At 35.1% G+C, this 12500-nt stretch overlaps 1 protein-coding gene across 3 annotated transcripts in view; it reads left to right on the forward strand.

Moving 5' to 3' along the window:
- The window catches only part of BRF1 (BRF1 RNA polymerase III transcription initiation factor subunit), a 195085-nt gene that overhangs the window by 138892 nt on the left and 43693 nt on the right, over positions 1-12500 (forward strand). For all 3 annotated transcript variants that reach the window (XM_044664724.1, XM_044664725.1, XM_044664726.1), the window contains 4 exons: positions 2361-2422; positions 4025-4106; positions 4405-4460; positions 7778-8037. In XM_044664724.1, coding sequence (XP_044520659.1) covers positions 2361-2422; positions 4025-4106; positions 4405-4460; positions 7778-8037 — 460 coding nt within the window. The remainder of the gene's footprint in view (positions 1-2360; positions 2423-4024; positions 4107-4404; positions 4461-7777; positions 8038-12500) is intronic.

The following is a 12500-nucleotide window of genomic DNA, read 5'->3' on the forward strand; positions in this document are numbered from 1 at the left end:
CCCTCACCCTGTGAATTATTCTTCTGATTACTATAATAGTGAATATTATAATAGTGAATAGAGTTCACTACAGAGAATTATACATAACATTTATCTACATAGGAATACAGATAATTAGATCTCACTGAGGCCCTTAAAAAGGCAAATTTAAAAATTATACGTTTTCTTTCTTTCCCCTCTGTATCTTATTTACCTTTTCAGGTTTCTCTCGATTTTTGTGGTTCGATGTCAAACTTTCCATTTAGCCCTGGTCTTTTCTGTGCAAATACTTGGAATTCTTCAATTTTGTTGAATGCCCATACTTTCCCCTGGAAATATATAGTCAATTTTGATGGGTAGTTGATCCGTGGTTGCAGGCCCAGCTCTCTTGCCTTTCTGAATATCGTATTCCAAGCCTTACGGTCTTTTAGCGTGGAGGCTGCCAGATCCTGTGTGATCCTTATTGGTGCTCCTTGATATTTGAATTGTCTCTTTCTGGCTTCTTGTAAGATTTTTTCTTTTGCTTGAAAGCTTTTGAATTTGGCAATAATATTTCTAACCGATTTCTTTTCTGGGTCGAATGTAGTGGGTGTTCTATGAATCCTTTCGATGTCTATATTGCCCTCTTGTTGTAGAACTTCAGGGCAATTTTGCTGAATAATTTCTTTTAGTACAGAGTCCAGGTTTCTATTAATTTCTGGTTTTTCTGGAAGACCAATTATTCTCAAATTGTCTCTTCTAGACCGGTTTTCTTGGTCTGTCACTCTCTCATTGAGATATTTCATGTTTCCTTCTATTTTTTCAGTCTTTTGACTTTGTTTTATTTGTTCTTGTTGTCTTGAGAGATCATTAGCTTCCAATTGCTCGATTCTAGCCTTTCGGGATTGATTTTCGGCTATAATCTTTCGGTTTTCGGCCATAATCTTCTGGAATTCCTTTTCAATCTGGTCATTTCTGGTGTTCAATTGCAAGATTTTACCTTTTAAACAGTTATTTTCTTGCCAGATCTCTTCCATTTTCCTCAAAATCTCAGTTTTGAACTCTTCCATAGCTTGTGAGGAGTTTTCCTTATTTGAGGAGGGTCCGGATGCTTGTTTGTTCTCCTCCTCTGTTTGCTCGGTTGTCTGGATTTTCTCTGTGTAAAAGTTGTCGAGTGTTAAGGGCTTCTTTTTCTTGTTGTTATTCTTTCTCTTCTGAGTTTCCTGAGCTTGGGTAGCCATCATTAGCCCAGCAGCTTCTCAGGTTTATCCTCGCGCTCAGTGTCTGTCCGCGGTCTATTGGTACCTGAGGTCTGAGTTCTGGTTTTTTCCAAGGTCAAGCCCCCTAGTGGACCCCCTTGCTTGATCCTCTGCAGGAGGTTCCTTTACAAGTCTCAGGGCGCTGCTTCCACAGTTGTATACCGGTCTGCACTGGTTCCCCACTCAGGTTTTCAGAGCTTTAGTTCCTGGCTGTGTCTGCCTCCACCCTCGCCTCCGCCATTGCCTGTGCGCTCTGCGCTGGGCGTCCACTCTCTGCCCTCGCGCTCAGTTTTCGCTTGCGTTCTCTGGCTTATTGGGGTCCTAAATCTTGCTGCTCTCAGGAACAGGCCCCAGAGCTGCCAATGACTCGATGGGTGCCCCAAACTTGCTCTATTTCTTTTTAGCTGGCTTCAGAGCTATAGATTTTGTGTGTGGAGGGGATGGGGGTGGGGTGGTTGCTCAGCCCGCAATTTAGTGAGAGCCCTTTATAGCCTGGAAATGTCTCGATTCCACGTACCTTCCACGCTGTGCCCTGTTGTGGGGTTCCTCCGTTCGTCTGGACTTGTTTTTATGTCCCCTTGAGGAGTTTTGTGTGTTTCAGTCAGGAGAGGTTAAGAGCTGCTTCTTACTCTGCCGCCATCTTAACCTGGAATCCTGTCTGTAGTTATTTTAAACAGAATTTATTTTTTTTTTCTTTCCTGCTGGAACTTAAATGGAAATGCTGGTGGTTTATGGTGATTTATTTACTTTAATTATCTCACTCTTCCTTGGGTATATGTACTGCTGGATCTTATTTGGGTGATTATATTTATAATGATCTTAAATATAAAAATATAAAATTTAAGGTATTCAGAGGTATCATTGCTTGTTATTTTTGAAGGAGGAAATACTCCATTTTTTAAAAATTTTACTTAATTAATTAATTTAGAATATTTTCCCATGGTTACATGATTCATGTTCTTTCCCTCCACTCCTTCCCTCCTATAGCCAATGAGCAGGAAGTACTCTATTTTTAAAAAAATACTTATTTAATTACTTAGTATTCCTACAATTCTTCAGGTAATATCAAATTAAAGTGATTGGGACATTGTTTTTAAACATCATGAATCCTAATTGAGATTGGTTGCTATTGCCTTTGTTTAGATGAAAATTCAGGAGATGGTGAATTAGATCTTAATGGAATTGATGACAGTGAAATCGACCGGGTAAGCTATTTTTATTCTATTCTTATACTTTACCTTTAAGGAGAAAGTGCTTTTTATTCATTTCTGTATATAATGTGTGAAATATTTCACAGATATTTTTGGTTTTGTTAATTTAGGCCAGGGCTATTATAACTAAATGATGCTTTTTGTAAATTTGTCCAGAGGATTCACTTGGTTTTTAAATAAGGCTACTGGCCAGTAAGGTTATTGTCATTCTAGCCACAGTTTGTTATAGTATGTTATAGTTTTTTACTTTTTTTGCTTTTCTAATATTTAATTTGGTTTTGAATTCTTAAAATACTTCATAGTACAGACCCTTGCACATAGTATATGCTGTCCATAATATGTGTTCAATCAGTTTTTATCAACATGAATCAATTGTCATTGTTTATTCAGTTCATTTTGCTAGGAATCTTGTTAACATGAAGGTACTGTTATATAGTTTCTCTGATTACTGTTATGATAGTCATTTGTGATGGCATGTACTTTCAAAGAGTCAGAAATACTACTATTCTTCTTGATATACCTTGTTGATTGCTGAAGCAATGTTTGACACGACCAAATTTGAGTACACAAGACAATATGAACTACCCCTTAAATTAACTCTAGTATTGCCAAGGTAGGCTTATTAACTCTTTGAGTCCTTGATAGAACAATCCATGTTAAGTGGCACTAGCTTGGTGACCAAAAAGTTCTGTGCCCTGTCCAAAGTTCCTAACATACTACCTAGGAAAATGGACTCTGGAAAGTTTAATTTCACAAATGAGGAACTGTGGGTTGGAGATTATAACATCATTGCAGGAATGAGATATTTTTAAAGGTCAGATTAGTAGCAAATACAAAATTTACTTTTTAAAAAAATAACAAATGGGTCAGAACTCATTATAAATATGACTTCAGAGAACATCTCTTATTAAAAAAAGTTTCCAAGTTGATTTCCCAAGTAATGTTTGACATAACCAAATTTGAGCCTGTAAGATAATATGAACTACTTAGTAAATCAACCTATGTGTTGTCAATTAAACATAAACATAGTGAAATTTTTCTCTATAATTTGTTTTTCCTCTAATTTTGGTCTCAAAAGAAATTCTTATAAGCATAATTTAAAAAAAAGAAAAATAGAAAGTATAGGTAGCAGATGATTTTGTTCCTAAATTGACCGTCATAATATACTTAGATGTTTTCCATGAAAAATCCAGTGTGTTTTTTCATTCTCATATTATATATATATATATATATATATATATGGGGTCATTAGTCTATTAACATTCTCTGTTTTCTTGGGGCTATGTTAGTTCTACATTATGTCCCATTAGTCACAAGTTTGTTCCTAGATCAGTTTACTCTTTATTTTGGAGAAATAGCATGTATGGTAATTTAGTATTAGAAGGAATATACATGGAACTGTCAAATTCTTGTTCTCAAACATGAAAATTTGGTCCACATCTCTAGATATACTTTTCTCTTTTGTTGCAGTCCCATTTCATTCCTTAATGACTTTACATATTAAAGTATGTGTTTATAGCTTTGAGATATGCTAAAATTCTATTTACTTTTAAAAAGTTAATAGTTAAAAAGAAATCAACTTTATTTTGTCTTCAGTATATTCTTAATGAAAATGAAGCACAAATCAAAGCTGAACTGTGGATGAAAGAACATGCTGACTACGTAAAAGAACAAAAAGGTAAGCATTTTTCCCCGTTTCTGCCTTGCCAAATATACTATGAAATGGGGACAGCTCAGTGGATTGAAAGCCGAGCCCAGAGACAGGAAGTCCTAGGTTCAAATCTGGCCTCAGACACTTCCTAGCTGTGTGACCCTGGGCAAGTCACTTAACCCCCATTGCCTAGCCCTTGCTGCTCTTCTGCCTTAAAACCAGTACACAGTATTGATTCTAAGACAGAAGGTAAGGGTTAAAAAAAAATACATATATATATAGTCTAATACTGTCATTCATATTGGTTACTTTTTTCATCTTTTAGAAAAAGAAGCAAGGATAGCAAAAGAGAAGGAACTTGGCATTTATAAGGAACACAAGGTAGAAAACATTCTCATTTGTTTAAAAGATCATCTGTTTTTCAGTAAATTTACTGGAAAAAATTCTCTGTAATTTCATTGGCATTAGTTTTAAACTTGTAAGGGTCTTTTATCCTTTGTTATTTTGTTATTTGATTAAAGAATCCATGCTTCCAGTAATTCGCTGGTATTAAAAAGTATAACAATAACACACAGCTTAGTGGCTATGTTATGTATTCCAGATTTCCCCAAAGAAAATACCTTTTTTGAATCGCATTTATGTGGGCTAGCTTAAATTTTTCAAATGAAGTTTTTCATTACACAAAAACAAAATCCAAATGTAATATATTGATTTAGTTTAATTCTAAAGAAAAAGTTCCATAGAAGGACTCTGTTGTGGCAGAAAGAGCTCTGAATTGAGAGTCCAGAGACTTGTTGAACTTGAGGTCTTCAACTAACTGAATGATTTTGGGCAAATCTCTTCTCTCTAAGTTTCAGTATCCTCATCTTAGAGCAGAGATTAAACTAGATGGCCTCTAAATTCTCTCCTTGCTCTGATTTCTATGATTTTGTGGGTAATTAAGCAAGAGAAAAGGCAATCCATATATGCTACAACAGACAGCACTGATTTATATGAATTTTAATGCCACAGTGTTAAAAGGTTTGTTTCTCCTTCAGACATTTAACAAAAATAAAATTTGTTGTTTTTCAGTTGTTTCAGTCCTGTCCAACTCTTCATGATCCTGTTGGGTTTTCTTGGCAAAGATACTAGAATAATATGCCATTTCCTTTTCCAGTTCATCTTATATAGAAAGAAGCTGGCAGCCTTGCCTAGCTAATAAGTGTCTGAAGTCAAATTTGAACTCAGGTCTTCCTGACTCCAGACATGGCATTTTATCCACTATGTCACCTAGCTGACCCATAAGTTAAATACATAATAGAATACTATTCGAAGTGTGCCTGCCATTTGAAAGATGTTTTACCCAGAGCATCCTTTTCCAGAATTTCTTGAGTAGGAATTGGTGAGCAATCTGGGGGAGGGGAGGAAGTATTAGTTATTTCTAGTATTTACAGAATTTGAACTCTAGGTACTGATGTCATTAATATTCTCTATTTGAATGTAAAAATGAAAGGCATTTGACCCATCCTTGGTGATTTTAGGACATAATACATACTATAATGAAATAGAAAATTTTCCTTACAAATTCCAAACCATAGGGTAGGAATTTTAAATACTGAATTTAACTAAAAATTTAATTAACTTTAAGTGAATTTAAACTAAATTTAAATTTGAATCAAACATAAATTTGAATTTAGGCTTCATATTAATTCACTTAACTAAATTTAAGTAAATAGATGTTTAAGAGATTTAAAATTATTCTCTGACAAATTATGAGCTTAACAGAGAAGCACAAGGAAAAAAAAAGGAAATTTGAGATAGGAAGAAAATAGGCAAATAAGCATGACAGAAGGGAAGAGAAATAAATTAATAGAGGAAAAACATCCAGTGGTAATGTGATGACTTAGAAAGGGATAGTCTAGTCCAGAGGTCGGCAACGTATGGCTCTCGAGCCATATCTGGCTCTTTTGAGGACCAGATATGGCTCTTTCTGCAGGAGCCATAAAGTCAATTTTTTTCAGGCACTGTGTTACAGGAGCACTCACTGTGAGCACTGCACAGCTCTCACGAAATTACATTTTAAAAAATGTGGCGTTTATGTCTCTCACAGCCAAAAAGGTTGCCGACCCCTGCTCTAGTAGCATGTGGCTTTGCATTTTGTACTCCCAACTGACCCATATTGTTAAATAACCTCTGTAGCTCCAAGCTGGGAGAGGGAGATCATGGTTTTTTAAGAATATGTTGCAGTGGTTATGCTTCTTGGCTTCTCAACATCCTTTCAAATCCTATGACTGCCTATTAGGATCTTTACTGGCCTAAGACTACATTTTTCTTAGGGTTGTTTAGAATCTCTCTACCAAAGTGAAATGGTCCAGCAGGGCAGTGGGGAGGTGTGGTAAAAAATAATAGATTAATTAATCAATATGAGACTGGCTTTACCAGTTATCTTAGTTTGTGATTTTTCTTTTTTTAAGGAAAGATTTTCTTTTATTTCCTTGCTTTTACCACTCATCTTGAAAATTGCATTTCATTAAATATGGAACATTTTATTCTTGGCCTTTATGCACAATTGAATTAGACTGGTTTACTGGTTCCCTTTTTCTTTGTCCTTAGAAGGTGTGTATGAAGATCTGGTTCCTTGGGCAAATTTTCTTTATATTTGTTTTTTCTCAGTTATTGAGAAACCAACTGCTATATTGTTGAGAAACCAACTGCTATATTGTCCCCAGCATGCTATCTATTGAAGAAATAAGTTTTGCAAAATTCCTCAATTGATACTAATAGCAGAACAACTGCAGATAAGGAATAGGCTATGGATGCATATGCCATGTGCAGGTTGAATGGCCAAAGAAGTTTCATTAGGAGAACTGTTGGTTAGAAAAATAGATTTTTAATACACTCTAGGTTAAATGCCGATGATCACTGTTCAGATCACTTCACCACAGACATAATGAATGTGTGGACAAGTTCTTGGGTCTGGAATCTGTGCCATTCTTACCTGGAACCTTGCGGGCCCACACTAAGCCTACTGATTTTTAGCATGTAGCCTTTTCTTCCTATACTGATTTTTTCTTTCCTATCTATGTAGGGATAAATACATGAGTATAGTAATAAAGTTATTAAAAATATATGATGTGAGGGTAGTATTCAACCAAATTGAAGCAGTGTTATAAGTGGAGCAGAACAGCCTTTTGTTTTCAACAATACTAGTGGTTTTAGTTACTGATACAATATAATTTTTCCTGGGGGGTTTATCTATTTTAAAATTTGTTCTTATGAATTTAACTTTAAATGTTAATAAAAATAAATTGCAAATATATTTACATCTATTTATACTAGAAAATTTAATTTTAGCATATGAATTCCATAATAATTTTTCAAAATTTATTTATTTTGAGTATGCTTTTCTTTTTTCATTTTGATTGGAGGTAATTTGGGTAGAACGTAATAGAACGTAACTGTTTAATTTACCTTTGGCCGGGATAATTGTGAGAATTATCAATGATTGGATTACCTATAATTTTCTAGTAGTTTGAGTCTCCAGACCTGTAATCTACAGTTGGAACCTCCGTACTTTGTATAATAACCAGGTACTTTATTCATTAGGGATCTGTTGAAAAGTTGCCTAATTATGAGTCATCGGTTTAACTCTTAATTGTTATTTATATTTATAGTTGTTTATATCTTGTCCAAACTGTTGTTTTTATGTTTCAATTAAGCCCAAGAAGTCTTCCAAAAAACGGGAACCAATTCAGGCCAGTACTGCAGGAGAAGCCATTGAAAAGATGTTGGAACAAAAGAAAATTTCAAGTAAAATTAATTACAATGTACTAAGGGACTTAAACAGCAAAGGAAGTATGACCCCTAAGAGGGAGAATGAGCAGCCTAATGATAACAGCAGCACCAAGAAGTTGGCACGCAGAAAATGTCCTGCAAGTAGAACTCTAGCAGACCCTGTCAGCAGCAGCATGGGAAAAAGGTATTGCATGAATTTATGTTTTTGTTTTTGTTGCTTGGTTAGATTCATGAGTTTGAGAGAGTGCTCCAAACTCAGTTCTTCCGCACTCTAGAATCTTATTTTAGAAGTATATATACATCCTTAGCACTCACAGATATTTGGCCTTTTCTTTTGGAACTGACTAGCTGCTTCACTGACAGGAGATTTGCCTCATTTGCATTTGTTTAGATTTGTTAATTGAGATTTACATACAAGAATAAATTTATTTTTTATAATATAGAGTTTGCTTTAAATTAAATCTGCTCTTTTATAATTAAACTTAAGGAATCATCAAAGACAGGAAGGCTTAGTCTAATTCCCAGTTTAATTATCTGTGTTTCCTTGGGCAAGTGACTTACTATGTATGTGGAAGGAAAGGTATTGTTGGACTAGTGAATCCTTGAGTTTCCTAAAATTATATAATTTTGTGCTCCATCTCCAAGTATAAGTGTGGTCTAAGAGCTCATGATAAATGAGATACTTTCTTTTTTTAATTTAAATTTTAAATTAATTTTATGAATATCTGCCCTTTCTCCCTTCCATTTTTCCTCCTCCTCCACTGAGAAATCAATAAAAATATAACCCCTATTACAAACATGTATGATCAAACAAAATAAATTCCAGAATTGCCCATTTCTAAAAAAATTATGTCTATGTCATGTTTTATCATGGTTACTCTGAAATTATGGTTGGTTATTGTGTTGATCAGAATTCCTAAGTTTCAAATTCTTTCTCTTTAGAATATCATTGTTATTGTAAAAGTTGTTCTGATTCTTTTCATTTTACTCTGCATGAGTTTATACAACTCTTCCCAGATTTTTATTTTTCTACCATAAGTGATTGATGAGTGCTCTCTCAGTTTCTAATTCTTTGCTACCACAAAAAAAGAGTTGTTATAAATATTTTTGTAAGTATGGGTCCTTTTCTTCTTTCTCTGATCTCTTTGGAGTTTATATCTATCTAATAGTGGCCTTACTGGGTCAAAGACTTTTTGTACATAATTCTAAATTGCTTGCCAGAATGGCTGGACCAATTCATAGTTTTACCACACAGTTTTAATGTGCCAATTTTCTCATACCCTCCAGCATTTGTCTCTTTCCTCCTTTTTTGGTCAACTTTATGAATCTATTGAGTGTGAGATAACTAGATGGCACAGTAAACAGAGCACTAGGCTTTGAATCAGGAAGACTTGAATTAAAATCCAGTTTCAGATTAGCTGTGTTACCCTGGGCAAATCATTTAACCTCTACTTGTAAAGCATTTAGCACAGTGTTTGGCCCATAGTAGGTATTTAATAAATGCTTATTACTTTCCTCTAATTCACCCTGCAAAGGTATATTCATCTTCTTTTATGTGCTTTTTTTTTTTTTTTTAAAGAATGACCATGCTGTTGAAAGGACCTATTCTGTCCTTAGGGAGATGATTTTTGTTAAAGGTTTGTTGTGTGTGTAATTTATCTTAATTTTTTCCTATATGTAAATTAGTTCAAACTGACTTTTCTTTTTATCAAGATAGAGAAGCAGGGGTTTGTGCTGCTATTTAATGTTCTCTGCTGGTTGGAACACTTAACATTTCAGCCTACCTGGCAAGCTCAGCCTTTAATTATTAGTTCTGTTATGTGGTCACAGTCAGTATAATTTAGCTCTCCAACAAATTCATTCGTTTGGAATCCATATTGTATTATCAGTTGAACAGGGCAAATGTACCTCTCTAATAGGAAAAATACTTCAAAGCACATACTTGACCTACAGTGAAGTCATTAGTTTCTTCTTTGCATATGAACAAGAGCTCTTTTAAGACATCCATATTAAGTCTTCTGGATGGAAATTCATGCAATAGCGAGGAAGAGTCATTAGCAAAATCATGAATTTGATATTAATATATACTTCTGTTTTGACACATGCTAATTTGTTGGCTTAAATCACTCCTTATATTTTCATTAACACAAACACTAATAAACCCGAGTATTTATATATTCAAAGAACCTAAAAAGAGAATTGCATAAAACTAAATATCATAAGTTTTTAAAGACTGAAAATTCAGTTCAGTTTTAAAGTTTTTTTGTATTCCTTTGAACTTTTTTGTATTGTTATTTAAAAAATACTTCAATGAATCTCTATTCTCTTCCTTTTTTTATAACTGGCATTGCTCTCCCAATTTCCCCTAATTAAAAAAAATCCTCTCATACTTTGAATCATATTAAAAAAAATCCACACATTATCTATGTCCAAAAGCCCATGTCTTATTCTGTATATCTAGACCACATTTCTCTTGTCAGATGGAAAGGCAGTTTTCCAGTTGTTTTAGGAGTACTTTAGTGATAGAACTTTGGCTTTCTTTCTTTTTTTTTAATAATCCTTGCCTTTTAGGTCAGGCAGAGTCAACAAATTATTTTATCTAGGAGTGGGGGCATATATCTGAACTCTGATCATCACTATTCTACTGATTTGGAGCTAGTTTAACTTATTAAATGTGTAAATGATTACTAAGGGCTCTTTCAGGTCTGACATGATAATGTTAAAGAATTGACTCAGTATTCTGCTTTTCTGGATTAGCTAAAATATTGTCCTTTAAATTGGACATGTTGAGTTTAAAATATATACTGGACAACTAGTCAGAGCTAAGCATTTGGAAATGAGGGACTAGAGGTCAGCAATGTAGTTAGTTAAGTTGATTTGAGAATCATCAGGATAGAGATGATCATTCAGTTCATGAGATCTGATGATATCACCCAGTGAAATAGTGCAAAGGTAGAAGAGGGTCTAGGACAGAGCCCTTATGGAACACTTATGGGATATAACCTGATAAAGATCCCCCAGAGTTAACTGAAAAGGAGCAGTTAGGTAGGAAGAGAACCAGGAGAGAATGGTATCCCAAAAACCTGGAGAGAGAGAGAATATTGAGGTGAGTGATTGGCAGTGTAGAGAAGGCTGCAGAGAGGTCAAGAAGGATGAGCATTGAGAAATGGCCATTATATTTGGCATTTAAAAGATCATTGATAACTTTGGTTAGGGTTCAAATGGGTGGCCACCGGAGGAACACGCGAGACAATGCAATCGAGCAGGAGAAAGCTTTATTGCCAGTGCGGGCTGGGGGAACTCAGCAAGAGAATTCCAAGTGATGCATTTAAAAGGGGGAATATATATATATATGTTTCGAGGGCTAGGGTTTGGCGCCTATAGGGCTAGGGTCTACTTAACAGTTAGGCAGTGAGAGTAAGAATGTGTCTAGGCGCCACAGGATATAATTCTAAATCTTCAAAGCTGTCTTATCTAGGGAGGAAGGGTGACCCACTGGGCAGAGCATGCTGTTGTAAAACTCCCCTACTCAACAGGATATGCTAATTTATGGATGTTGTAAACCCCCATGCTCTACAGGATGCTGTTAGGCTGTTAGTTAAGGGTCTCTGCTTCTCAACTACAACATTCCACCCTTTTCGTTTTGCTCACCGAGGAATCCTCCTCAGGGCCAAAGAATAAGTCCAACAGCAGTTTTGGTTGAATGATGAGGTCAGAAGCCAGATTGAAAAGAGTTAGAGTAAAAGAGAGGAATTGGAGGCACCTAATCTAAGTCGTTTTTTCTAGTAATTTAACCATTAAGAGAAAAAAGGAGAGATATAAAACAGTTATAAGCAGGGATGAGTGGATCAACTGAGGTTTTTTTGAGAATAGAGGAAACATCAGCATGTTTGTAGGTAATAGAGAAATAGCTGATAGTGAGAGATTTAAGATTAAGTGAGAAAAAGATGATAAAGGAATCAATCTGCTATAGAAGACAGGATGGAATGAGATCATTTGGTGCATATATCTAGAGTAGAGGTCAAACTTGTAGTCCTGCAGAACTCCTGAGTGTGGCCTGAACCAGATCAAAATGTAACTAAGTCATTATATGGCCTTTCAATTCATTTCCTTTTGAACTTAATTGCCACTGTTTTAGAGTGACTTCAATATGGTCTGTACTTATCAGCCCTGACCCCAGTTATTCAAGAAACCTGATTTAGAGAGGACTGAAGGATGGAAGAAAGATTAAAAAAGAAACAAAGACAAAATAAAAATGAAACAGCTTCTTGAAGAAGCAACTGAATTCTGGAGTGTCCCAATGGGCAAACTATGGGCTGCAGGCCAGATGCAGCGCCCTGAAATGTTCTATGCACTGCCCAGCCACATTATTCCTAATCTGAGGAATACAATGAGTAGGATACAATACAATGAAACTTCAAAGGAGTTGCCTTAGAAACAGACCGACAGATGAGCATTTCCTTTCCTTTGTCCCCCTCTTTAAAAAGTTTGCCCATCACTGGTCTAAATGATCAGATCCATGTGTTGGGTAGTGCTATGTCTTTGAGATTTATATATGAGCTCTTGATGTAAAAAGGTGAGCATTAACTACCACAAAATCAGCTAATTTCTTATCTTAGAGGTTTCTTTTTTTCTCTGTAGATTTTG

The sequence above is a fragment of the Gracilinanus agilis genome, chromosome 2, assembly GCF_016433145.1.
Source record: "Gracilinanus agilis isolate LMUSP501 chromosome 2, AgileGrace, whole genome shotgun sequence".
In the NCBI taxonomy this organism is placed as follows: domain Eukaryota; kingdom Metazoa; phylum Chordata; class Mammalia; order Didelphimorphia; family Didelphidae; genus Gracilinanus; species Gracilinanus agilis.